Source organism: Bacillus rossius, chromosome 8, assembly GCF_032445375.1.
Source record: "Bacillus rossius redtenbacheri isolate Brsri chromosome 8, Brsri_v3, whole genome shotgun sequence".
Lineage (NCBI taxonomy): Eukaryota > Metazoa > Arthropoda > Insecta > Phasmatodea > Bacillidae > Bacillus > Bacillus rossius.
Window position 1 is genome coordinate 67,029,631 of NC_086336.1, and position 24,006 is coordinate 67,053,636.

The 24,006-nt window shown below is 42.7% G+C and overlaps 3 protein-coding genes across 3 annotated transcripts in view; 2 read left to right on the forward strand and 1 right to left on the reverse strand.

Annotated features, from left to right (window-relative positions):
- Positions 1-719, forward strand: part of LOC134535159 (epidermal growth factor-like protein) — a 7,650-nt gene extending 6,931 nt beyond the window's left edge. The window contains exon 4 of the mRNA XM_063374146.1: positions 1-719. This exon is cut by the window's left edge and continues 237 nt beyond it. Coding sequence (XP_063230216.1) covers positions 1-614 — 614 coding nt within the window. The 3' untranslated portion in view covers positions 615-719.
- A 4,229-nt stretch (positions 720-4,948) lies between these two features.
- Positions 4,949-13,420, forward strand: LOC134535161 (facilitated trehalose transporter Tret1-like). Its single transcript, XM_063374148.1, has 2 exons — positions 4,949-5,066; positions 10,029-13,420. The coding sequence occupies exons 1-2, from the start codon at positions 5,000-5,002 to the stop codon at positions 11,393-11,395; spliced, it is 1,434 nt and encodes a 477-aa protein (XP_063230218.1). The 5' UTR covers positions 4,949-4,999; the 3' UTR covers positions 11,396-13,420.
- Positions 13,421-13,429: 9 nt separating this feature from the next.
- Positions 13,430-24,006, reverse strand: part of LOC134535160 (CX3C chemokine receptor 1-like) — a 31,205-nt gene continuing 20,628 nt past the window's right edge. The window contains exons 4-9 of the mRNA XM_063374147.1: positions 20,909-21,099; positions 19,902-20,074; positions 19,210-19,426; positions 17,720-17,905; positions 16,842-17,010; positions 13,430-16,425 (exon numbers count right to left, since the gene is read on the reverse strand). Of these exons, the coding sequence (XP_063230217.1) occupies positions 16,035-16,425; positions 16,842-17,010; positions 17,720-17,905; positions 19,210-19,426; positions 19,902-20,074; positions 20,909-21,099 (1,327 nt within the window). The 3' untranslated portion in view covers positions 13,430-16,034. The remainder of the gene's footprint in view (positions 16,426-16,841; positions 17,011-17,719; positions 17,906-19,209; positions 19,427-19,901; positions 20,075-20,908; positions 21,100-24,006) is intronic.

The following is a 24,006-nucleotide window of genomic DNA, read 5'->3' on the forward strand; positions in this document are numbered from 1 at the left end:
TCGTCTGCGTGCCTGACTGCCGGCCGCGCTGCGTCAACGCCACCTGCACGGCGCCGGGGGTCTGCACCTGCCAGCCGGGCCACTACAAGGTGGGCGGGGACGGCGGCGGCCATGTTTGCGCGGGCGTGGCCGGTGGGGGAGGAGCCTGCGGCGACTGCGCCAACGGCCGCTGCTCGGGTGGGAGGTGCGTGTGCTACGACGGCTACGACAGGAACCACACGTCCAATCGCTGCGTCCCGCGCTGCCCCGCCCCGTGCGGCCACGGCAACTGCTCCGCCCCGAACCTCTGCAGCTGCGACCCGGGCTACGCCTTCGACTTCTACAAGAAGGAGTGTAAGCTGAAGTGCAGCCCGCCCTGCGTGAACGGGGCCTGCGTGGACGGCAACAGCTGCAGCTGTCACCCGGGCTTCGCTCGGGACGCCACCGACTGGACCGGTCGCCGGTGCCTGCCCCTGTGCGACCCGTTCTGCGTCAACGCCGTCTGCTCCAGTCCGAACCAGTGCACCTGCAAGGCAGGGTTCGCCAAGGACCGTCACTCTGGCCTCGATTACGTCTGCGTGCCGGATACCGGCCTGAGTCACAGCGCTATGACTACACGGTCGTACGGGCGATGACATGTTTGTACAGGCTCCATGGTACATGTTTATTCGTGTATACAGTTTACTAAGAACAAAATGTATGTACTGCTATTATGAAATATAGATTTCTTTTATGCATTAGCTAGGTTGCTTATTATTAGTGTTACGACTGCGAAATCTGCGTTCCACGGCTTCGGGATATTCTGTATGAACAAGACCCTGTCACACTGTCAAACTTTCACCTGACACACCTTCAAATAAAGTTGGTCAAATAATGTTGGAGTGTTGTAATGACACCAACAAAAACACTAGCATAGCCATGTTTGTTTGACAAACTGAATTACTTGAGTTTCCATAAAATAGTTTTGTATGTAAGACTGGTTTCATATATGCTCTATGAATATTAATAATAGTGAACAAAACCCTGGAATATAGTCGGTAAACTAAAATAATCATAGTTACAAGGAATCACAAGTTTTAAAATACCTAATAAAAGTAGCATTTAAAAAAAAAAACAAGAAATGGAAAGAAAACAAACGTACTATAAAAACCAACCCATCAAAGATGTCACACAAATTTCCAATAGCGATTAACGTTGATTAATATTCAAATATTTGATTGACGCCATTGCATGTATTTTCGTAGACATTTTTGAATAAATGTAATGTTTTAGATAATTAAATTAGACAACAATATTATAGTATATCAAGTTAAATTATTTTTATTTATCATGTTTGAACTCCATCTTCGCAAACACACTAAAATTTGTAACATTATGTTGTTAGTGCTTCGAAAATTCTCTTAACAATTTACGTGACAAATATTAAGTAAAATGACCATTTGTGGTGGGTTACAGCTGAAATAGTTTTTACTGTCGGCCAATCTTGAATAGACATGCTTCAAGACTAGAGGAGGGGGGAAGGCGCAGAATTTCGTTTAACATTCCGTTTTAACAGTTACGTTTTGGAAAGCGCACTATCCACTTGAACTATTTTAATGTTTGCAGCATTTATTTAGTTTCTGGTTTTGTTCGGCGAAAGAGGTTCACATCGCGACGTTTGAACGGTGCTACGATCACAAAAGCAACACAAACACACAAGCGTCTAAAATTGTTCCGTTGCGAAACGAATTCGCGAATTTTCTGAGAATTTTAATTGAACGAAATTACGAAATAATATTTTTTATTTTTTTTTTACCTTTGCAACACAAACACGAGATATGCCTGGCAGATAATTTACAGTACACCAGTGAACACGCGGCTTTAGGAACACTCCATTGTTCATTGAAGGTGTCTGTTTGAACAGGCGTCGTCATTTTCCTCCTTGGTCGTGTTTTCGAGCAATGTTCACGAAAGAATGAACTAGGATTAACCAGCACGTCAACACCGATCAAGGCCGTAGCCCGGATTTGTTGAAGGAGGGGTTCAAGTTTAACCAGTATATCATAATAAGTTTTCTTTATAGTTGAATTTTAAAAGAAAACTTATTGCCACACTAAAATCCCGGGGAATAGCGGACCTTTAGAACTCTACTGTTTACACACAGAAATTTAAGTAATGATTTGGCTTGAGAAAGGAAAACTGAACAGTTTTTAACTGGTTTTTATTAAAAAATTTCAATGATTCGTTGTTAATTCAATTAATTAAATAATTCGTTAAAACAAGTCCCAAATACGTATAAATTAATGTTTTTAAATACACTAAACACTCATGTGGAGTATGCACGACAGTAATGCTTACAAAACCGGAATTAAATTTGGATTACTCGTGTGTGTAGGTGTGTGTGTGTGTGTGAGGCTATAGATGGGGAGGGTATGTGGGTTAAAGAATATATTATTAGATATTATTAACTATCAATCATTAAACTATAATATTAAAATGATGGTGGGTCCGTCCGCCCATACTTCGGAACAGGATGCATTGAAACTCATGTGGGTTCAATATCATTTCTTGGGGGTACGCTTGGACGTATGCTTGTCACTGTTTGTCATGGTAAAATTTCATAAGTAGAACGCAAATTAAGAATTAAAAATGAAAACATGAACCCACAAAGAAAAAAGGCCTAAATCAGCTGATGTCAAACAGATAAACCCAAAGATGAATCCAAACAGGTATTATCGACAACACAACGAAGAAAGCACAGAGGTACACATTCAAACTTCAATATCAGAGAGCTCAAGAATTCCGTAAAGGAATTTAGTCGTGAAAAAAAAAACAGCACAGAGGACCGCAGTCGGCTAACAACGACGAGACGGCTTCAACAATAACAGTAAACAAGACCGGGTCAATGCGGATAATATAAGAACACAACGATGAAGATAAACAAATAATGGGTTTATTTTTTGACGTGACAACGTCTAATAAATCGATGAACGCCGGCTGCACGCACGAAAAAGTGTCCCGTTACGCACATTATCCCGTTACGCACATTGTCCCGTTACGCTCATTGTACGCTTGCGCTGCATCTATCTCTCTTCCACTCGACTGTATACAAAGTGAAGTGAAAAGTTAAGGTGGTTTTCATTGCTTATTACAACAACAATTTCGGCAATAAAGGTTAATTATTCTTGCATTTTAAAAATCTGATTACTAGTATAATTTCAAGTATTTATTATTTTATTATTAAAATAAAAATGATTCAATTTTATTCATAAAGTATGCAATCATTTCATCAATGTTTTTTTTATGACGTTGTCACGTTAAACTATCGTCCGTAAACCGACTTTACAGACAACTAATTATTATTATTTTTTTAAATTCTTAATTTGCGCTCTTGAAATTTTTCCATGACAAACAGTGCAAAACTGCAATGGTGTATGTCCAAGAAATTGCATTGAATCAAAATTCCCCGTTGAATGAATCTTTGAAAGGACTTAAGTGGGCTCTCAGCAAGCGAACCCAGAGGGGCGCGACTCAACAGGCAGAATATGGCTGCTAAAAAATGTGTACGGTTAAGAAATGCCAACATAAAAAAAATTAAGTTTTAAATGTAAAGAAAACATAAAGATTTCTTAAAAATAATAACTTAAATAAAATAAGTAAATTTTGAAGAAAAAAAATAGTTCAGAATTTATGGCGTGGTGTATAAACGGAGTGGCGTATAGAGTATAATGGGAAAATATTAATGTTTGAAATCATTTTTGACAGTATTGAATTATCTCGGTAGCAATGAAATAAGCATGGCTTTACCTGCACATGCGCAGGCGAGTGTCGTGTACATTTTTTTTTATTTAAAATGATGTGCCGCACTCGTACTTTCCGACTATGCAGTTTTTTTTAAACAAAAGATAAAGAATTATTATTTAACATTGTGTTTTGGTTGTTCCGTATTGCATAAAAAAGATGATAATAATCTCGAACATTTATGGTGAATATTCCCAACAACGTAACTGTTGCCAGAAATTTACATTCGGAACGTTAACGAGTAGTGGGTTGTTAGATGTCATAAAGATGCCGTACAGTTCTCTGATTTCCGAAGTTAGTTCGCAGCATTGAGTGGTGACACGCGATATCCCAGGCCTTGCGCGGGGCTACTGCATAGAGTAAGTAAAGGGAGAGGCGCCACTCCCATAGTAATGATCGTTCGCTTAAATTTGTAAACAAAACCCTTGCGATCATACCATTTCTTTTCAACTTGACAACGAAAAAATTACAGCCAAATGCATCATAGGCCTACTTTCACTAAAATTAACTTAAATTAATTTAAAACTATTTATAATTAGAATAGAAGTAATTTCTAGTGCTGTAACAGCAACTTAGATTAACACAAATTAATAACAGCTGGACATTTTACAAACTAAAGAGCTCAAAACTTGTGATCTATTTTTCCCGATGTTGGTGAAACATGGTATGGTTAGAGACCTGAAAAATTCGCGGATTCATTTCGTGATAGTCTAGAATCCAAAAAACACATTTGCCTTTTTACTGCATCAGTGATTGGGCCACAGTTTACCTGAATGATACTTGGCCAATGAAAAACCTTTAACAAAAGAAGTATCGAATCACTAGCGTCCCAGTTAACAGGCGAAACGGGTCAGTTAGCCAATGAGCAGATGTAATTTTTCCCACGTGCGTAGGGGATCATGGAGTATATCCTACAGGTCATTGAAATCGCGAATTTTTCCGGTCTCTAGGTATGATCCAATTTTTTGAGGATTCAGTTCGTCCTATCTACTGTCACCCTGTGGGCTACTGTTCCAGAGACAAGCCTTCATCGGAGCGCAGCGGCTTGTTGACGTGTTGTTGGCGGCAGCGCCAGGAGAACAACAACCGGGGCTAGAGCAAATTTGCCGAGTTCAGGAGCGGATTAGCGGTCTCCGTCGAGGGAGGGTGGGTTGTGGAGGGGTGAGGGGGGGAGAGAGATGTCAAAAGGAGCGTGTGTGAGGGAGTGGCGAGTGCAGTCGGCATCTGGCACGGCAGCGCGATGGCGGAGAAGTCTGCCTCGGACGAGGACTTCAGCAGACTCAGGCAGTGCCTGGTCGCGGTGGCAGGTACCTCCTTGGAGCAGCAGATCATAATTATATTAGTAGGGGCAAGCATTTTTCGCGAAAAGATCTGCACACCTATTAGACTGCAACAAGGTATACCCCCACCTGTGGTTTTTTTTTTCCTTGTGATTGGCGGCCGTCTGCGAGAGAAGTCGTTGCCTTATTTGGCCCAGCCATTCAGGACGCGTTTGCTTCCGCACTGGATCACTGTGATTGGTGTTGTTACAATCGATATGTATCTGGGAGAAACCCACCCAATCACGAAACACAGAACATGCTACAGTGTTTTGACTTTCAGCTAGTCTCAAAATCTTTTCGCGAAATCTGCATGGCCCTATATATTAGTACGGGGCAGGCGTTTCTGACGTGATGAACGCCGGTTTGTACGCACGAAAAAAAACCCTAACTCATTGCCACGTTCCGCCTGAGCCGAGCGTGCAAGAACCGGCAAACCACTATGCGAAAAAACAATATTCTATTATATCAAGCAGGTTATGGCGGGCTTTTTTTAAATCAGCAATTTAAAAATTTTTGATTTATTTGTCCAATTTCGTAATTTCAAATTAACAATTTATTGACATTGATTTGATTTCAGTTTATTTCTATAACTAACTGTTCGTGATTATATTTAAACAAATTGTTTAAATTATATTTGCAAAAACTGTAAATGATACTTGAAAATTAAAAAGTATGCAATTTTTCATTGATGTTTTCTTATGACGTTATCACGTAAAAATATCGTCCGTAAACTCCAATACATCCACGGGCGTCTCTGGCCCGGGGGGGGGGGAGGAGAAGTGGTGGACAAGTGCCCCCCCCCCTCAATATTTTCAAGCATATACAGTTGGTTTATTTATACTATTTTCATGTTTATAAAATACATGTATTTACAGTGATGACATATAGAAGTAGATCAGGTGTCAAATAGAAATTACATACAAAGCATCGCTTGAAAATAAACAGACATTTTATACTTAACTCGATGGAGGTACTAGCATTTAAATAAATAAATTTATTTTATATCCCCCCCTCCAAACGTTTGGTGCCAGAGACGCCCATGGTATATCTGTGTATCTATCTGTAGCATCGAGGCTACCAAACGTAAGAACCGATTTGATTCAGTTTTTTTTTTTGTTTGAAAGGTGACTTGATCGACAGTGTTCTTAGATATGATTCAACAAAATCTGTTCAGCCGTTTGAAGATCATCAAGCTTTTTTCTAGCTGATGAAGGGATGTGAGCAACTCCCACAGGTCTGATCGATTCGAAATTTGGTATCCTGTTACTTCAATGATACTGCAAGAACACAGTAACCTTGACCTGATGCAGTATGGTATGAATGGTGTAATAAGGTACAGACTACAAAAATCAAACAATGGTGAAATACGATAATGTTTAATGCATTTTAATTACTAATAGTTAGAGGCCGGAAAAATTCGCAGATTCACTTCGCGATAGTCTGAAATTCATAAACATATACATTTAAGCTGCTTTTGCTATTGGCTCACTGTTCGTCTGGGCGACTCTGGGCCAATGATAAACCCTCAACCAAAGAAGTAACGAATCACGGGATAACCAGTTAGGACGACTCACAAGTCAGCAGCCAACTAACTGGCGTTATTTGTCCGATTATACAGAGGACTGTGTAGACTATCCTGAAGGTAATCGAAACCGCGAAATTTTCAGGTCCCTACTAATAGTAACTTCAAGTGATAAATTCAATGTTGAGGGTATTTTTTTTTTTTAATTTAAGTTTTATAATGTTTATTTATGTGTGCAGTTAATACTGAAAATATATTCAGATAATTAAAGGTTTACAAATTCCTTTAATTAATGTAAATATTGTAGCAACATAAAACATTAATTCCCGAGCAAATTTCCGAACCCAGTATTACTGCGAACATTTCTGTTTGTAACGATAGAGTTTTTTTTTTTTTTTTTTTTTCATTGACATGTAGGTAGCTACAAATTTAGAAATATCTGCAATTGTAATGATTATTTCAGCCCATTTTACACAAATACATATTCTGCGTTTGTTATCAATCATCTTGTCACGCTTCTTTGTTCTCCTGTTATCTTGTCTTATCATATTATCTTCTTACGTCATTATTCATTCATTCATAATATCTTGTTCGTACCACACATGAACACATCTAATTTATAACTTTTTTCCCCACAAATTTTCTTGTCATCCTTTCCCATATCAACAATGTTTCTTTGATGAAATTGTTCCTTTCAAGTTATCATAATTTGTATTTATTTCCCTTGTGGTTTGGACAAACCTCAGTCTTACGTCTTCACTTTTTTTTGGCATGATTGAGGATGTGTGATGAAGTTTCTTCAACATTTAATATCTCGTAGAAAAAGGACTCTTCTATATTCATGAAATATAGTTTACTTTTAAAATTTCCCTGGTTGCTTAGATATTGTGAGCAGTAATGATCTGATTAAATATACGTCTCTTCATTCTGGTGACAAATTCCAGAAATATAGGTAAGTATATGTTCACTTTGGGAAGCTGTTACATATTTTTGCCGCATTAATAATGTATTCTCCCTTACTTGTTTTCTGTCTTCCGAAGTAGTTTTTTTTTAGTGTTAATATTGGCAAGTAAGATTATTTCCATAATACTTAAGTCAGTGGGGATAAGTATTGTAATCACCTGTAGTGTCTCAATTGAGGTTGTTGTATACACTTTCGATACTGAGAGAAATGCAGTAATCTGGTAAGTTATAAATACTCTTTTAACATGTGAATGGTTCGCAGCAACAGCCCATTCAGAAGCTGCGCATGTAAGGACACTAATGTATACTACACACATATATATCTATATATATATAACATATATATGGATTTTTGTATATATGACGTTGATAAACTCCGGTACATTTTGACCGATCACCATGAAAGTTGGCACCTCTGAGTGGTTTTTTTTTCATGGAAAAGGATTTTCATGCTATCCATTTTTTTAAACTCGCCGCTAGATGGCTCTGCAGCGCATCAACTTCTACGTCATTCAACCGATCGCCATGAAAATTGGTACACCTACATAGATATTTTAACGTGAAGAATATTTTCGCGATATCCATTTTGCTATAATTCGCCACTAGATGCTCTGCAGCGCATTAATTTATGCTGTTCAAACGATCGCCATGAAAATTCGTATATTGTGATTTTTACTGTCTTTAATACTCAAAAACTATTAGTGATTGTGATTAGTACCTAATTGGTCAGTGAGTTTAAAATGGAATACAATTTCAAACGTTTTATATATTCTAGATTATATACAAACCATTAATTTGAGATGTATAGAGGTAAATAAATAAACGCGCCGGGTTCTCCTATTTATGTATAATATTAAATGAAGAAAAGTCCAATCCAATTAGCCGATGGAACACTTCGGTTATTGTGGATGAGTATTGTGGACTTTTTGTAGGAATATCTGATACTTTCATGGAAACCTAATCCTGATTTAATTACTGCTCCCAAGTATTTGATTCGTTCTTTAACTTAAATCACTTTTCCCTCATATCACACACTTTGTTTCTGTCAAAAATGTATTTCACCGTTCAGTAACACCTATTACATATCCTTTGACGCAATTTCCATTTTAAATTCCATAGTCCAGGTCTTGATAATACTCAAAGGTGGTTAAGATTTTATTTACAGATCAGTGCAAGATAAGGCCGGCACAAGTAATAAGCCATCATATGTGTATCCAAGGATTGACCATTCCTCTGGTAGTTCCTTTCTAAGATGCTCGTAAAAAAAAGGCACTCCAGAGGAATGGTCCAAGTACCGAAAGTTGAGGACATCCATTTGTTAGTTTCTTTTGTTGCCTCACATGACTGGCTTTGCAGCTACATATGATGTCTTCAAATAGTAAAAGCAGTACCAAGTATAGCTGGGGATTCGAGTACCTAGTCACCACATCATCTGCGGCCACCAAGATTTGTCGAAGGCCCCAAATATGTCGATCGTTATTCCAAGGACGTATCTATCTTCTGCTGATCTCATATCCGTCATCATATCTGAAACGACCATTTCTGCACACTACATATCAATTTTCAGTAAAAGAGTTTTGGTGACATTGTTCAATGAAGTTAAATTACATCTGTGGCCTTGGCTAGGCAACTTCTTGGCACACAACTTCCGATTTGATTTTATTGATTGATGTTCCCGATTTGGTATTCAGGTTATCTATAATCAGGTAGTTTTCCACGCCTAGGGCTAGAGACTGAAAAAAAGGCACTGTCGTGCAGATTATAACTTACCAAAACTTCGTGTGCTCGAGCGACTGCATATTATTGGTTGCTGCCAGTTTTATTAGGAAATGAGTTGTGTAATTATCACTCCTTATTTTGTCACACTTCCATGTCTGGTCAAAAACCAATGCAGGATGTGTAAAAAAAAAATAGTGGCTCAAATATTACTGCCACTCAAATGTGCAAGTACTAAATGAACCCACTACTTTTTATGGTCTCTATGCATAACCGTTCAACTGGATGAGCTCATGGAACTGAGAACATGGTACTAAAGGGAGTCAGAGAAACAACCTGTGGTGTTGTCATGTCCAGTTCTCATTAATGGACCTGGACGAATGGTACAAGTCTGAGTAAAAAAAAAATAATCCCCTGTGGTATGGTCACATCCAATTTCCAATACTGGACCTGGTGAAATGGTACAAGTTTGAGTAAAAAAGAATATCCAGTGGTATGGTCATATCCAGTTTCCATTAATAGATCTGGTCAAATGGTACAAGTTTGAAAAAAAAAAAAAAGGATATCCTGCACTGTGGTCATATCCAGTTTCCATTAACGGACCTGGTGGAATGGTACAAGTTCGAGTCAAAAAAAAAAGGCCTCCTGCAGTTGGTCAACATTTACAACTACCGTGTGTCTGACTGGGTCCGCACGAGATGCAGTCTGAGGGCTTGGCTGTTCACGGTGGTACGCTGGTGTTCCAGTGAGCCTGCTGCCGTTCGCCCAGGGCGCCGTGGCGGGCTGGCCCTCGCCCATGCTGCCGCTGCTGCAGTCGCCCGCCTCGCCGCTGGACGGCGGCCCGCTCACGGACGAGGAGGCCTCGCGCGTGGGCTCGCTCACCTGCGTGGCGGCGCTGCTGGCGGTGCCTGTCTTCAGCCACCTGGCCACGCGGGGCAGCAGGAAGGTTGCCGGCTACCTGGCGGCGGCCCCCCTGCTGCCCAGCTGGCTCGCCGTGGCCCTGGGCTCCACCAGGACCTCGCTGTACCTGGCGCGCCTCGCCGCCGGGGTCTGCTGCGCCGGCGGCACCGTCGTGGTGCCCTTGTTCCTGGCCGAGGTGGCGCACGACAGCGTCAGAGGCGCCCTCAGCACCATCTCCGTGCTCTTCTTCAACTCGGGGATACTGTTCGTGTACTGCGCCGGCTCCAGCCTCGGCTACCGCGCGCTGGCCTGGGCGTGCCTGGCGCTGGCGCCGCTCTTCGCCGCGGGCTTCGCGCTGGTGCCCGAGTCGCCGGTGTACCTGGTGTCGCGCGGCAGGACCGCCGCCGCCGTGCGGGCCGTCATGGGGCTGCAGGCCGTGGGCCCGGAGCGCGCCGGCGAGGTGGTGGGCCGGCTGCAGGGTCGTTCGCACGTCGAGGCGGGCCTCCTCGAGGTGCTGTCCACCCGCGCGACCCTCAGGGGCCTGGCGGTGGGCCTGGGGCTGTGCCTCAACCAGCAGATGTCCGGGCTGTTCGCCGTGCTCAGCTACACGGTGTCCATCTTCCAGGACGCCGGCACCAGCCTGTCGCCCTACACGGCCACCATGCTGGTCGGCGCGCTGCAGATCCTGGGCACGTGCCTGTCCACGGCGCTGGTGGACCGCGCGGGGCGGAGGGCGCTGCTGGTGGGCTCCAACTGCTGCATGGCGGCGTGCCTGGGCTGCTTGGGCGGCTACCTCTACCTCGCGCGCGGCGCCGAAGTGGCCCGCTTCACCTGGGTGCCCGTGGCGGCCGTGCTCGGGTTCATCCTAGCCGTGTCGGTGGGACCCGGCGCGCTGTGCTTCCTCGTGGTGTCGGAGGTGTTCTCGGAGCGCGCTAGGGCCGCGGCCACCACGCTCTGCCTCTGCGTGCTGTGGGCGCTCATGTTCCTGGTGGGCCGCACCTTCTCCGCCGTGTCCCTCCTGGTCGGCGCGCACGGCTGCTTCTGGCTGTTCGCCGCCTGCAGCGCGGCGGGCGCCGTGTTCGCCGCCACGTGCGTGCCCGAGACGAGGAACCGCAGCCTGGAGTCCATCCTCCGGGAGCTGGGCGGCGGGCGGGGCGAACTCCGGGACTCCGGGCAGCCGCTCCGGGAGAAGCAGCTCGTGGCGCGCGCCTGACTCTCCTCCGGGCGGTCCGTGCAGACACTCCGGGAGCTGGGCGGCGGGCGGGGCGAGCTCCGGGACTCCGGGCAGCCGCTCCGGGGCTCCGGGCAGCCGCTCCGGGAGAAGCAGCTCGTGGCGCGCGCCTGACTCTCCTCCGGGCGGTCCGTGCAGACACTCCGGGAGCTGGGCGGCGGGCGGGGCGAGCTCCGGGACTCCGGGCAGCCGCTCCGGGGCTCCGGGCAGCCGCTCCGGGAGAAGCAGCTCGTGGCGCGCGCCTGACTCTCCTCCGGGCGGTCCGTGCAGACACTCCGGGAGCTGGGCGGCGGGCGGGGCGAGCTCCGGGACTCCGGGCAGCCGCTCCGGGGCTCCGGGCAGCCGCTCCGGGAGAAGCAGCTCGTGGCGCGCGCCTGACTCTCCTCCGGGCGGTCCGTGCAGACACTCCGGGAGCTGGGCGGCGGGCGGGGCGAGCTCCGGGACTCCGGGCAGCCGCTCCGGGGCTCCGGGCAGCCGCTCCGGGAGAAGCAGCTCGCGGCGCGCGCCTGACTCTCCTCCTGGCGGTCCGTGCAGACACACGGAGTATCCGTGCTGGACTCAGTTTCGTCTCTCGTACATTAACGATCCATCGGAAATTTTAAATCTAGGGTTTATATTTTTAATGTTTATAATAGTGATTTGGTTCATTACATGACTATTCTCAAGAACAAGATCTTAATTTATTGACCTTTCGTGGCTTGATTGTGCATAAAAAGTTTTTTTGTTATTGTAGCATTTTGATGCGTACGTTAGTCTCGATAATTTACTAAAAAAAATAATAGTATTTTCGTTACACTAGATATCCCATTTGGTATTTCTTGTCCTCGCTAAGATCGTAATATTTACTTGGCACTACAGGTACAGGCCTACTTGACAAATGAAATATCGACAAGGACGAAGACGATAATTCCACAGACGTTTCAAGTTTAACAGTGATATTAGGTTTTTTTTTTTTTTTTTTTTAGAAAATTTGTTTTTTTGTTTTACGTCCTTATATGTGTCAATTTTAGGTGCATAATGCCTAATTCCTTTAGTTTAATGTTTTAAGTTTTGCTTGAAACCTACCAAGCATAGATCTGTCTTACGTATTGTGATTGACTGACGATAATACAACGCGCAGTTGATTCCTAACTTTCTGGGCCTATAATCGATTGTTGAGATACTTGAACAGCAAGACAGTGGAATTAAAGTGGATTACGGGCCTTTATGTCTAAGCTACGACCTTAGTTTAGACCGTAGTAGTCACGCAAATTAATGGGTGCATTTGCGACACCTGCAAATATTGTGGTTTTGAAAAAGTGTCTACAAACACGAACTGTTTTTTTGTGACACTTTTTTTTACAAGGGCGTCGAGATAAATACAGAAAACGACGTAAATAAGTTGGCGTTATTTTCCTGAGGACAAATTGTGCATTTGGTAAGATACTTCCTGCACGTGATTTTAACCAACATAATGCACATGTACAGGTAATTGAACGTATTAAACAGTTGCACTAATATTTTAACTACTATTTGTGTGCAATTTTAACGCTGAAACTTGTATATTTATATGAAAAATACATAAAAATATACGAACTGAATATTAGGTTACACGTTCAAAGGCTGAGATAAGACTTCGTGTATCTTTGACATAACTACGGTGGACGACTATAGATTACTACAATTTGTGGATTCTCCTGTGATGTCAAAAACATATTTAATTGATTTTTTCACTGAATCCTGTTAATTGTTAAGTTGGTGCTGATTGTATTGGCAGCGCTAGACTTAGTGTCATATATCGGCAAATAAGTTTCTTTAATAATTCTATTACAATTTATTTTGGTGATAAAAATAATAATATTATATATATATAAATGCAATATTTTTATAACAATTTTGAGTGTTATGTTTTGTCCTATAATGTTTTTGTAATGCAAGGGTTTTAATTGTGTGTTGCTGTTCTTTGTGACCTGTGTTATGAATGTTTTGTTACCATTTATTGATGAAAAATTATTTTTTGCCACCTCAGTATTTTTAATTATTTCATGGAACCTAATCCATATATTTAAGTTGCAAAGAGTAGGCTTAACGAAAACACAGAGTAAAATCATTACAAATTATGAATTGGTAATTTATTTATTTATTTTATGGAAAATTCCAATGATAATAAACATCACTCGGATGCCGCAATAAAAAACTGAATGTAAGAAAGTCTACTGCTTCAATAATTTGTGGCTCTTTTGGCAGTAAGCTCACACTGCTGTAACAATGTTCAACAGGCCAACTCATATGTTTATACAAAAATATGATATAGTTGATCAATATGATTACAAAAATAAAGTTTTTGTTATTCAAAATTGAGGGGGGTTTTGTACATTAATTTCAAAGTTATTTTCTTTGTTGTGAAAACGTTTTTAAATATAAAATACATTATTAATTTAAAACTCTACATCAACAGAGTAATATAATATTCCATAATATTAACAATACTAGTAAATGCCAAAGCCTAGTTAACAATTTTAAAAAGCAATTTTGTTGATATTGGGCGATATTTTAAATAAATTTATAAAACACATATCTCATAAAAACAATAAATGGTTGAAGGTAATTGGTACATTATCACTACATGTCAACCCGATAACCAACCGTCTTTGCAATGTTCAAGAACTACTGAATGATATAAAAAACAGACTGTGACAATACAAGAAGTCATACACTCAATATACTACATCCAAATAAGATAAATCCAATCTTCCTCTGCTAGAATATCTTAGGTATTTATTATTCACATGACTCGTAATACTGACATATAGAAAGATGCAATTAATTTTAATAGCACCACATCTTTGGTATTTTTAAAAGCATGTTCTTTTGATTACTGATGCACATAAATCACAAACTTCATTCAAAGTCTCTCAGTAAAAGATATTTCTTGACCGATCAAGATCACATTCCAACTTAAAAATAATAAAAACATTATCCAAAAATTCTCACGCATTAATGGCTGACATCGACCATTCTGTCATATAGTTCGCATAAATGACTCTGCAAAGCTTTCTACTATTCCTGATTCTCCATCTTCTAATAAAATAGAATAATTTTGTTACGAATCACTGCCACTGGCATAATGCATAACTTAACTGTATGCATTTAAATGTAACTTTAATGTAATTTATAATTCTTGTACAAAAGAACCCAATGAAGATAATTCAATGGCCATTAATTCAAACATTACACATGCCTTTACAGTTTCTTCAGATTTTTAGTACCTACATTCTTGGCATTCCTCTCATACCCTACCTATCATAAAAAGTCCATAATTCACTTAAAATAATCAGTATATAAAAAGGAGATCAAGTGATGCAAGTGACCAAGAATGCGTGATATAATTCTTGAGACTAACTCGTAGATAAATGTTGTACTGACGTCATTGCATTGCAGTGACACCATCGCATTTTAGTTTAAAAATTCACTTGTGATACACTTCCATTACAAGATATTTCAACCAAAAAAAAATATTTCGAAATTGTCTGTTTCTCTCGTAAGTATGCCTATCATTTCGAATTGATTCTATAAATGTTTTTCATGAGCAGATTTGTAAAATGGTGTCAAGAGGGATATCTCATAGGCTTCGAAGGTGTTTACGTGACTTTTCACAGCCCGAGACAGAATTTTTTCGTCGGCTGTCTTCCTGAGGATTTCAGGTCCTGGCTAGTTATTGGAGAACGGAGCTATCATCGAAGAACCAGATTGGGGCAATATTATCTCTACAATCATGAAGTTAGAAGGTGTAGATTCACGCTGTATCGTAAATCCTTGCCCTGCTTGAACTATGCTTGGCTTAACTCAGAGAGAGTACATTTCCGAGCAAAGGAATTTCGTGTCGACAAAGGTCGTTTAACTTGTCAGGATTAAGCTTCTTATGGTCAATACGTTTAGCTGACCCAACCAGAACATACTCGCTGGCTTAAATCGGTTTGATTCCTTCGTCGACTGCAAAGTGTGGTTAATGTGAGTGTTCTGACCGTCTGCCTGCAATGTTTGATGATCTTCTGAGTTGAAGGGGTAACTGTTCTCCACAAACCGACGTAGTCAATGGGATCGGTTCGGTACCACATGGGCTACGAAGGCTGTCTGCCTTTCATCGACTGTCTGTCCACAAGTAGCCCACACAGGCCCCGTAGGGGAAGCACATTCTCCCAGCCCGGTCGTCTACTTGGAAAGGCGTTGTTGTTAACGTGGCCTTGTCTGAGTCTGGACGACTTTCACTGAGAGTTCGGTCGCAAGATTTACAATCATCTTAGCCTGCAGATCTACTTGGACGTCTGGAATCTACTTGGATGCCTAGGATGGCGTTGCTGATGACGTGGGTTGGTATCCTTCATCTGCCGTTGGGCTGCAAGGATAGCGGTTTTCCGGTCCCACGCGGTTGCCAGATTTACGATCATCTTAGCCTGCAGGTCTACTTGGACGTCTGGAATCTACTTGGATGCCTAGGATGGCGTTACTGATGACGTGGGTTGGTATCCTTCATCTGCCGTTGGGCTGCAAGGATAGCGGTTTTCCGGTCCCACGCGGTTGCCAGATTTACGATCATCTTAGCCTGCAGGTCTACTTGGACGTCTGGAATCTACTTGGATGCCTAGGATGGTGTTGCTGATGACGTGGGTTGGTGTCCTTCATCTGCCGTTGGGCTGCTAGGACAGCGGTTCTCCGGTTCCACGGAGGCAGCTGGACGTCCGCAGCCAGCCTCGACGGCCGGGACCTCGTCCGCCAGGAAGGCTTCGTTGACGTGGGCGAGCGCCGGGTTGGACGCCTTGCGCGGGCTGTCCGCTTGCTCCGACGACGACGACGGCGAGGACTTGTACAGGCGGCTCAGCGGCTGCGACAGCCTCCGCTGGAAGTGCTGCGTCGCGGCCCTGCGGAACTTCCGGCCGGACATGCAGTACAGGAAGAAGTTGATGCAGAAGTTGAACAGGTAGATGAAGTAGCACGCGCCTCGCACCCACTTCAACAGCAGCTTCCCTTTCAACCTGAAAACATCGGTAGCGTGGGTACTTAAACAAATAGTCAGAATTGGACAAAACAGAAATTGTTGTTCCAGGGTAAAGTAAACAAAACACTTTAATAAGTCCTGTTTTTTAGTTGTCCATTTTTATCTAAATCAACATTGTCATGAGCCTAGTAGCTAGGATCAATGCGCCAAACATGTGAAATATATGCTATAAGCATACAAATGCAAGTATTACTCTAATCCTTATGACATACCTAACATCTTTCAGTATCAACCAAATTAGGCTTAACATTTTTTAAAAGGCATTGTATCGAGGAATGGCTTTAGTTTGCTCGTTGCCAAACTGGCTTGCTGTGGACAAGGCAACGGCAACTGAGGTTTGCAAGAAGGGTGCTGACGGAGGGTGCTGAGACAGGGGTGAGTGAGTGGCCTCACCAGTGGCTGTAGAGGGTGCTGCCCCTCTGGAGGGAGTCGCGCTTCACGGAGGTATTCCAGAAGAGCTCCAGCGTGGCGACTATGCCCAGCGGCAGCAGCAGCACCACGTAGCCCACCGACACCATCAGCAGCATGCGCGTCAGCCTCAGGGTGTCGCGGTCCTTCTTGGCTGGGGACAAACAACAGTTGGCACCCGCTGCTTCCACACCAACACAAGTCGCATGTACAATCTGCAAACCAAAAGTCGCCATCTTGGTTTCAACAGTTTAAATACCATCACAATATGTTGGTTTGGAAGTGTTCCATCAGAAAATTATACAATGCAGGTGAAAACCACGAATGAATAAATAAATAAATATAGAAGATAAAAAGAAGTTCGAAGATGATGAGTTTTAACAAAGATTGAACAAACAGGAGGTACACTTCATCATTGACTTTTAAACGACGAATGCACCCAATTTAAACGATGGGTTCTTCCACAGTTACAGATAACCACATCTTCGCAGTAACTTTGCAGTGTTTAAACTTCCGACTTCTATGTTCCATTGTAAACACCCTAAACAGAAATGTGAATGAAGAATTAATATAGAATTAATAGGTTTTTGTTGATTTTATTAATACGTCAAGGTTTTTTAAGTAAATAAACTCATTATATGTAAATTTTTGGAATTTTTCTTTATTCTTGAAGATCCATGATAATTTGGGGCCAGTAAAAAAGGGCGAACAATTCTAAAAGTGAATGTGTGACAATTATTAATTTCAAAGGAAGGGAAGCGATGGTCTGTGACGACGCACCTTCTGGAGCGCCGAGAGCTCCAGGGAGCGGTGCAGAACGAGAGACCGCCGAGAGCCAGGTCGCAGCGGCGGTGCAGGCCTACCTGTGAGCTCGGACCTGGTGCGCGCCGAGCGGCGCAGCGTGGCCACCAGGCACAGGTTCCCCACCACGATCAGCACCAGCGGCAGCCACAAGGACAGCACCAGGTAGCCGTACATGGCCAAGGTCATGTGCAGCGCCGTGTGCACCTTGCACGGCTCGAACTCGAACACGCTGTCCTGCTCGAACCCTGCGAAACAGCAACGTATCCCGAATATAGACACCGTGGAATAATCACATGGGAGGGATTTGGCGTAGCGGGTCCTACGATGTAGGCAAACTCGGTTGTTCATTGGCTACATGTTTCTGCTAACATTCCTTTATGTCGGATTGACCAGTTGAATGTTCCACATTCAGGGAGATTTGGCAATGTTTGGGTCTGGCATCTCGAAAGTTCGTTACATTTCTAGAAAGTTCTGCCATCTTGGTAGCATGAGAAGCTAGAGTTTTTGATAGACAATACAGTTTTCCTGCTTAACCCTTAAGTATTCTATGGTTTCAAGCTCAATGTCTAAGGCCATGGATTTGGTGCCAACAACCCGACATGATTCAAATTTATGAGCACCGAGTCATCATGTAGGTCGGAGAACACTATGATATTGGAGGTCCTGTTGCCTTAAGCCTCTGTGCAGAACAGTGTGATGTGCAACTGTGCTTTCATCTATACCTAACACATAATAATATGTCCAGATGATCTAGCAGGAAGGCAGATTTCTCTCGTATCTAGAGTAATTATTCTAAAAATCACAGCTAAGTTAAAGATATAAACTAGTTGTAAAATATTAAAATATATCACAGTGAAAATGATGATTTGTTTACATTGATGAGTTTTTAAATAGTTTAAATCTATTAAAATACTATTAGTTTTCTAAAATGGTATTCAGATAGCATAATTTTTATTGTGAGAATATACTTAAAAAATATACATTAGTTTTGCCTAAAATATGTATTAATAGTACTGGCAGCACACCCCAAGCTGAAGTCTGGTGGGTTTTTGCCATGCATCCACCTGGCTCTTATAACTGTACAAGTTGTACACCAGACTCTTCTGAACCCGAATTTTATTCGGTAACTGGAGTGTCTGAGCCAATTTTATTTTTTCGGTGGGTATTTATGGGTACTTCCATCTAGATTTTGCCATTTCAAGGAATATCAAACACTTTACAAAGCTTCAGACCAGAAGCCTTACGCTCTATGGCCAGTGGCCCAGATGGCCCAGTGGTAAGACACTGGACACACATTGCGTATTCAAGAGACCCTGGATCCAAATCCCAGCCTGGCCATCCTTATTTCGGTTTTTCTTGGTTTCTCGAAATAACTGAGGCAAATGCTGGGATGTTTACATACTATAAACCATGGTCGATTTCTTAGCAATATTCCTGGTCTGTGCTGTGTGTAACCATGTTATGATACTTTAAACTTTAAAACCAAAAGGGTGTTATATTGGTAGCAGAGCATGGCTAAGCAGCTGCATTAAAGCATAAGTTAACTTACCTGAGTACTTGACCCGTATGACGCCGACCATGAAGAAGAGCACACCAAGCGTGCAGACGACCATCAAGGCAACCTTTTTGCTGCACCACACGCCCAATGTGAGCGGGTAGGTGATGGTGGCCAGCCGCTCCCATGTCAGCGACACCACCAGCCACGTCGAGTAGTAGAACGACATGCCCAACAGCACTTTGTTCAGCGCGCACAGCCACTCGTGTGCCTGCAACAGCCACCAGCACAACCCACCCTTGAGGACAAGGAGAAACAAAAAAATAGAATGTAGGGATTTACAGCATGTGAAACGGATATACTTGTATATTAGACTATAATTACTTAGAACCATGATAGTTTAGGATTCTAGAGTATATTCACATCACTTTCATCATTCAGCAAAAAAATTATTTGAAAGGGTCTATATGTTTTGAGAGGCAATTATGCAGAGTGGTTTTATGGATTAGAATATTTTGAGAAACGGAGAAGGTAACTTGTCATTTGATGGGTCCAAATGGTATGAGAGTTTTAGGTAGCATTTTTTGACTGCCGAAATGGCGAAGGAAGTGGAGATAGTAGGGAGTGAAGAGTGAGTGGCTTGACGATTCCTGAAGGTTTGAAGGAAATAAGGCTGAGCCAGTTGAGAGTCTGAATGTCTGGAGCAGTCTGCAAGGGACGGGTGAAGGCGTGACGGGGGCACTAACCAGGAAGAGCTTGGCGAGGCTGTCCAAGTGCGCACGCGCGAAAGACACGGCCACGTTGAAGACGAGCGCGCAGTTGTCGGTGACGGCGAGCGCGCGCAGGTACACGGACAGCGACGAGCCGCTCAGCGCTGACGTGCTCAGCACCGTGAATGCCATGCTGTTCACCGTCAGGCCTGCAAAAGGAACGGCAACCCCTGTTTCTCCACACCTCGCGAGGTGCGCAGTTGCAAGTAACTGGACTGGCATTCCAGGAACTCTCACCCAGCTTTTAATCCCGGATTCGGCCCACCTGCAGGATAAATGTTTTGCGGCCACTACAAAATATGTTTGCATTTAAGTCCTACCAAAAATTTGTTGTCAACAAACTAATTCTGCAGTGTCAACACTAGAGACAAAAATATTTTTAAAAAAAATAATAAATGGTTTGGTTAAGACTACAATATATTTGGATAAGTTCTATATTGACAAAATATATTGTGAAGAGCTCAAAACTGTTATTTTCAGGTTTCCTAAGCATGTATTTGCAAGCTTGCAAAGAACTGATCGAGTGGATGCTAGAATGACCGACTTAGCTATGGCCACAGCAAGCTAGCATCTAGCTAGTCACGTGGAAGCGAGAACAACTGTCTCTAGCTGGTGCCACCACAAGCAGGCAAGTTGTTGTTTGGGGCCGAAGCCCGGCCATGCCTCTCCACCTCCACCTCCTAGGTCTGAACCCGTTAGGGTATAGCCACAAGCAGGCAGCAGGATGACCGACTCTAGCTATGGCCACAGCAAGCTAGCATCTAGCTAGTCACGTGGAAGCGAGAACAACTGTCTCTAGCTGGTGCCACCACAAGCAGGCAGAAGGATGACCGACTCTAGCTATGGTCACAGCAAGCTAGCATCTAGCTAGTCACACGGAAGCTAGAACAACCGACTCTGGCTGGGGCCGCAGCAAGCAGGCATCAGGATGAACGACTCTAGCCATGGCCGCAGCAAGCTGGACGAGGCAGCCCAGGACTCACCCAGCACGACCATGAACGGGGCGCAGTAGCTGAGCAGGGAGCGCACGATGGCCACCAGGGGTCGCAGCTGCTCGGCCCAGTACACCCGCACCTCGCAGGGCCACTCCTCCTCCAGCAGGCGGGCGTCGCTGAGGTTGTGCAGGAAGTCCAGCGCCTCCACGCCGTACGGGCACGGCGAAGCAGCGTCTTCCCTGCAGCACGGTGCATGCTCTCACAGGACCGGTCCTCCATGGACTAGACATGGCATCAACTTTCACAGGACCAATTCTCCATGGACTAGACATGGCATCAACTTTCACAGGTCAGGTCCTCCATGGACTAGACATGGCATCAACTTTCACAGGACCAATCCTCCATGGACTAGACATGGCATCAACTTTCACAGGTCAGGTCCTTCATGGACTAGACATGGCATCAACTTTCACAGGACTGGTTCTCCATGGACTAGACATGGCATCAACTTTCACAGGACTGGTTCTCCATGGACTATACATGGCATCAACTTTCACAGGTCAGGTCCTCCATGGACTAGACATGGCATCAACTTTCACAGGACTGGTTCTCCATGGTCTAGACATGGCATCAACTTTCACAGGACAGTTCCTCCATGGACTAGACATGGCATCAACTTTCACAGGTTCTCCATGGTCTAGACATGGCATCAACTTTCACAGAACCAGTCCTCCATGGACTAGACATGGCATCAACTTTCACAGGACTGGTTCTCCATGGTCTAGACATGGCATCAACTTTCACAGGACAGTTCCTCCATGGACTAGACATGGCATCAACTTTCACAGGTTCTCCATGGTCTAGACAGGCATCAACTTTCACAGAACCAGTCCTCCATGGACTAGACATGGCATCAACTTTCACAGGTCAGGTCCTCCATGGACTAGACATGGCATCAACTTTCACAGGACCAATCCTCCATGGACTAGACATGGCATCAACTTTCACAGGTCAGGTCCTTCATGGACTAGACATGGCATCAACTTTCACAGGACTGGTTCTCCATGGACTAGACATGGCATCAACTTTCACAGGACTGGTTCTCCATGGACTAGACATGGCATCAACTTTCACAGGTCAGGTCCTCCATGGACTAGACATGGCATCAACTTTCACAGGACTGGTTCTCCATGGTCTAGACATGGCATCAACTTTCACAGGACAGTTCCTCCATGGACTAGACATGGCATCAACTTTCACAGGTTCTCCATGGTCTAGATATGGCATCAACTTTCACAGAACCACTCCTCCATGGACTAGATATTTCAGTCATTCATACCCTCAGCGCAGGTTCTACAAGGACTAGATCTTTTAACAATTCACTCTTACGCAATAGGTTTCGTGGACCAGATCTGTTAGACATTCGGTATTTCAGGGCAGGTATTATATTTTAAGGACATTCATTCTCACAGGGATGGTCCTCCATTGATTAGATCTTTTGTATATATATATATTGATTTTCTCTGTAGCAATGTTACATTTTATCTTGTATTTAAATTAAAATATATAAGAAAGTTAAATTTTCCAGTCAAAGAGTGATATATTTTTTTTATTTGAAAATAATCTCTTGTTTCTCTTTTTTTCATGGGAAAGAACTATAATTTTTGGAAGCAAAAATTCTAAAGATCTCTGAGAAATTGTTTTTTTAACTTGAGGAATATGTAAATTCATGTTCTGTCTATGCCGTGTAGGATAATTATAAGCTACATAGTTTAACTGATTTTCCCTTGGGTGCATATAGCCTAATCGTTATTGCAGCTATAAAATACGATATTCAATATCAAATATTATAAAAAGTTTAAAGGTAGCAGTCTCGTGCCAACCTGAAGATGGCTACTACAATGCCTTCGACGCTGTTAAAACCACAAGCCAAGTAACCTCAGACAATGGCGCGAAAGCTTTCGATTTTTATGGCTTGGTCTTAAACGTAATGTTGGATTTTTCGTGTTTTTAGTCATTTATTGACGTGACAACGTCTAATAAATCGATGAACGCCGGCTGCACGCACGAAAAAAAGTCCCGTTACGCACATTGTTCCTTTATGCTGTGTCCCGTTACGCTCATTGTGCGCTTGCGCCGCTTCTATCTCTCTTCCACTCGACTGTTTATAAAGTGAAGTGAAAAGTTAATGTGATTTTCATTGCTTATTACAACAATTTCGGCAATAAAGGTTAATTATTCTTGCATTTTAAAAATCTGATTACTAGTATAATTACACGTATTTATTCTTTTATTATTAAAATAAAAATGATTCAATTTTATTCATAAAGTATGCAATCATTTCATCAATGTTTTGTTATGATGTTGTCACGTTAAACTACCGTCCATAAACCGACTTTACAGACAACCAATTTTTTTAGAAGTAGTTTGAATTATTGCAATAATTGTATGTATTTTTTTATTTAAGGGCTATTTCTTAAAAAAAAAATCAATAACACGATGCCTCCCTTGGATTTCTGTTCTGCCACAGAGATGATAATTACGTACCCTCGCGCGGATTTTTATACGAAAAAATCAACATGGTGTTTCAAACATATCTCTATGTCTTAAAAAATCGTTTTCTCTCGAACCGCAACATCGTTACTCATTCAAAAAAAATTTCTTAAGCATTTAGCTAGAGTTAAAAGGTTAATTTAAAAGCTTTAGTTGAGCCAAAAAACACGTAACGCCGGTTGCAATATTATGCACATGTGGTTGTTAGGTAAGTCCTTCATTTTAGAGATATGTCACGAGTGCCATCCGCATGCATATAGAGGTTGATGGAAGTTTCTTAATTGTGATTTAGGCTCGTATGGTTGCGGAGCACATATTTATTTGAAATGCAGGTAAAATATTATAATTTTTCACAACGCATTGCTGTAAAGTGAAAAAAAAAAGTATGTTATTCCTTACATTTATTTTTATTTACATATATTTTGAGCTAGAAATATTTGCATGTTGTTCAGTTAAAGATAGTTTTAGTTATTCTTCACAAAAGTCTTTTAGAAACTTGTATTACAAAACTATTTTGAAAATAGTATTCACAATTTTTTTTATTGTAGTAAAGAAACTGTAGGATTTGCTGTAACCTTTTGACTCCCTGTGAG

Excerpts from the sequence above, each read along its gene's own strand:
- LOC134535161 (XM_063374148.1), top strand. The coding sequence starts at position 5,000 with ATGGCGGAGAAGTCTGCCTCGGACGAGGACTTCAGCAGACTCAGGCAG. Across the intron at positions 5,067-10,028 it reads GTGCCTGGTCGCGGTGGCAG|TGAGCCTGCTGCCGTTCGCC; the intron begins GTACCTCCTTGG and ends CTGGTGTTCCAG.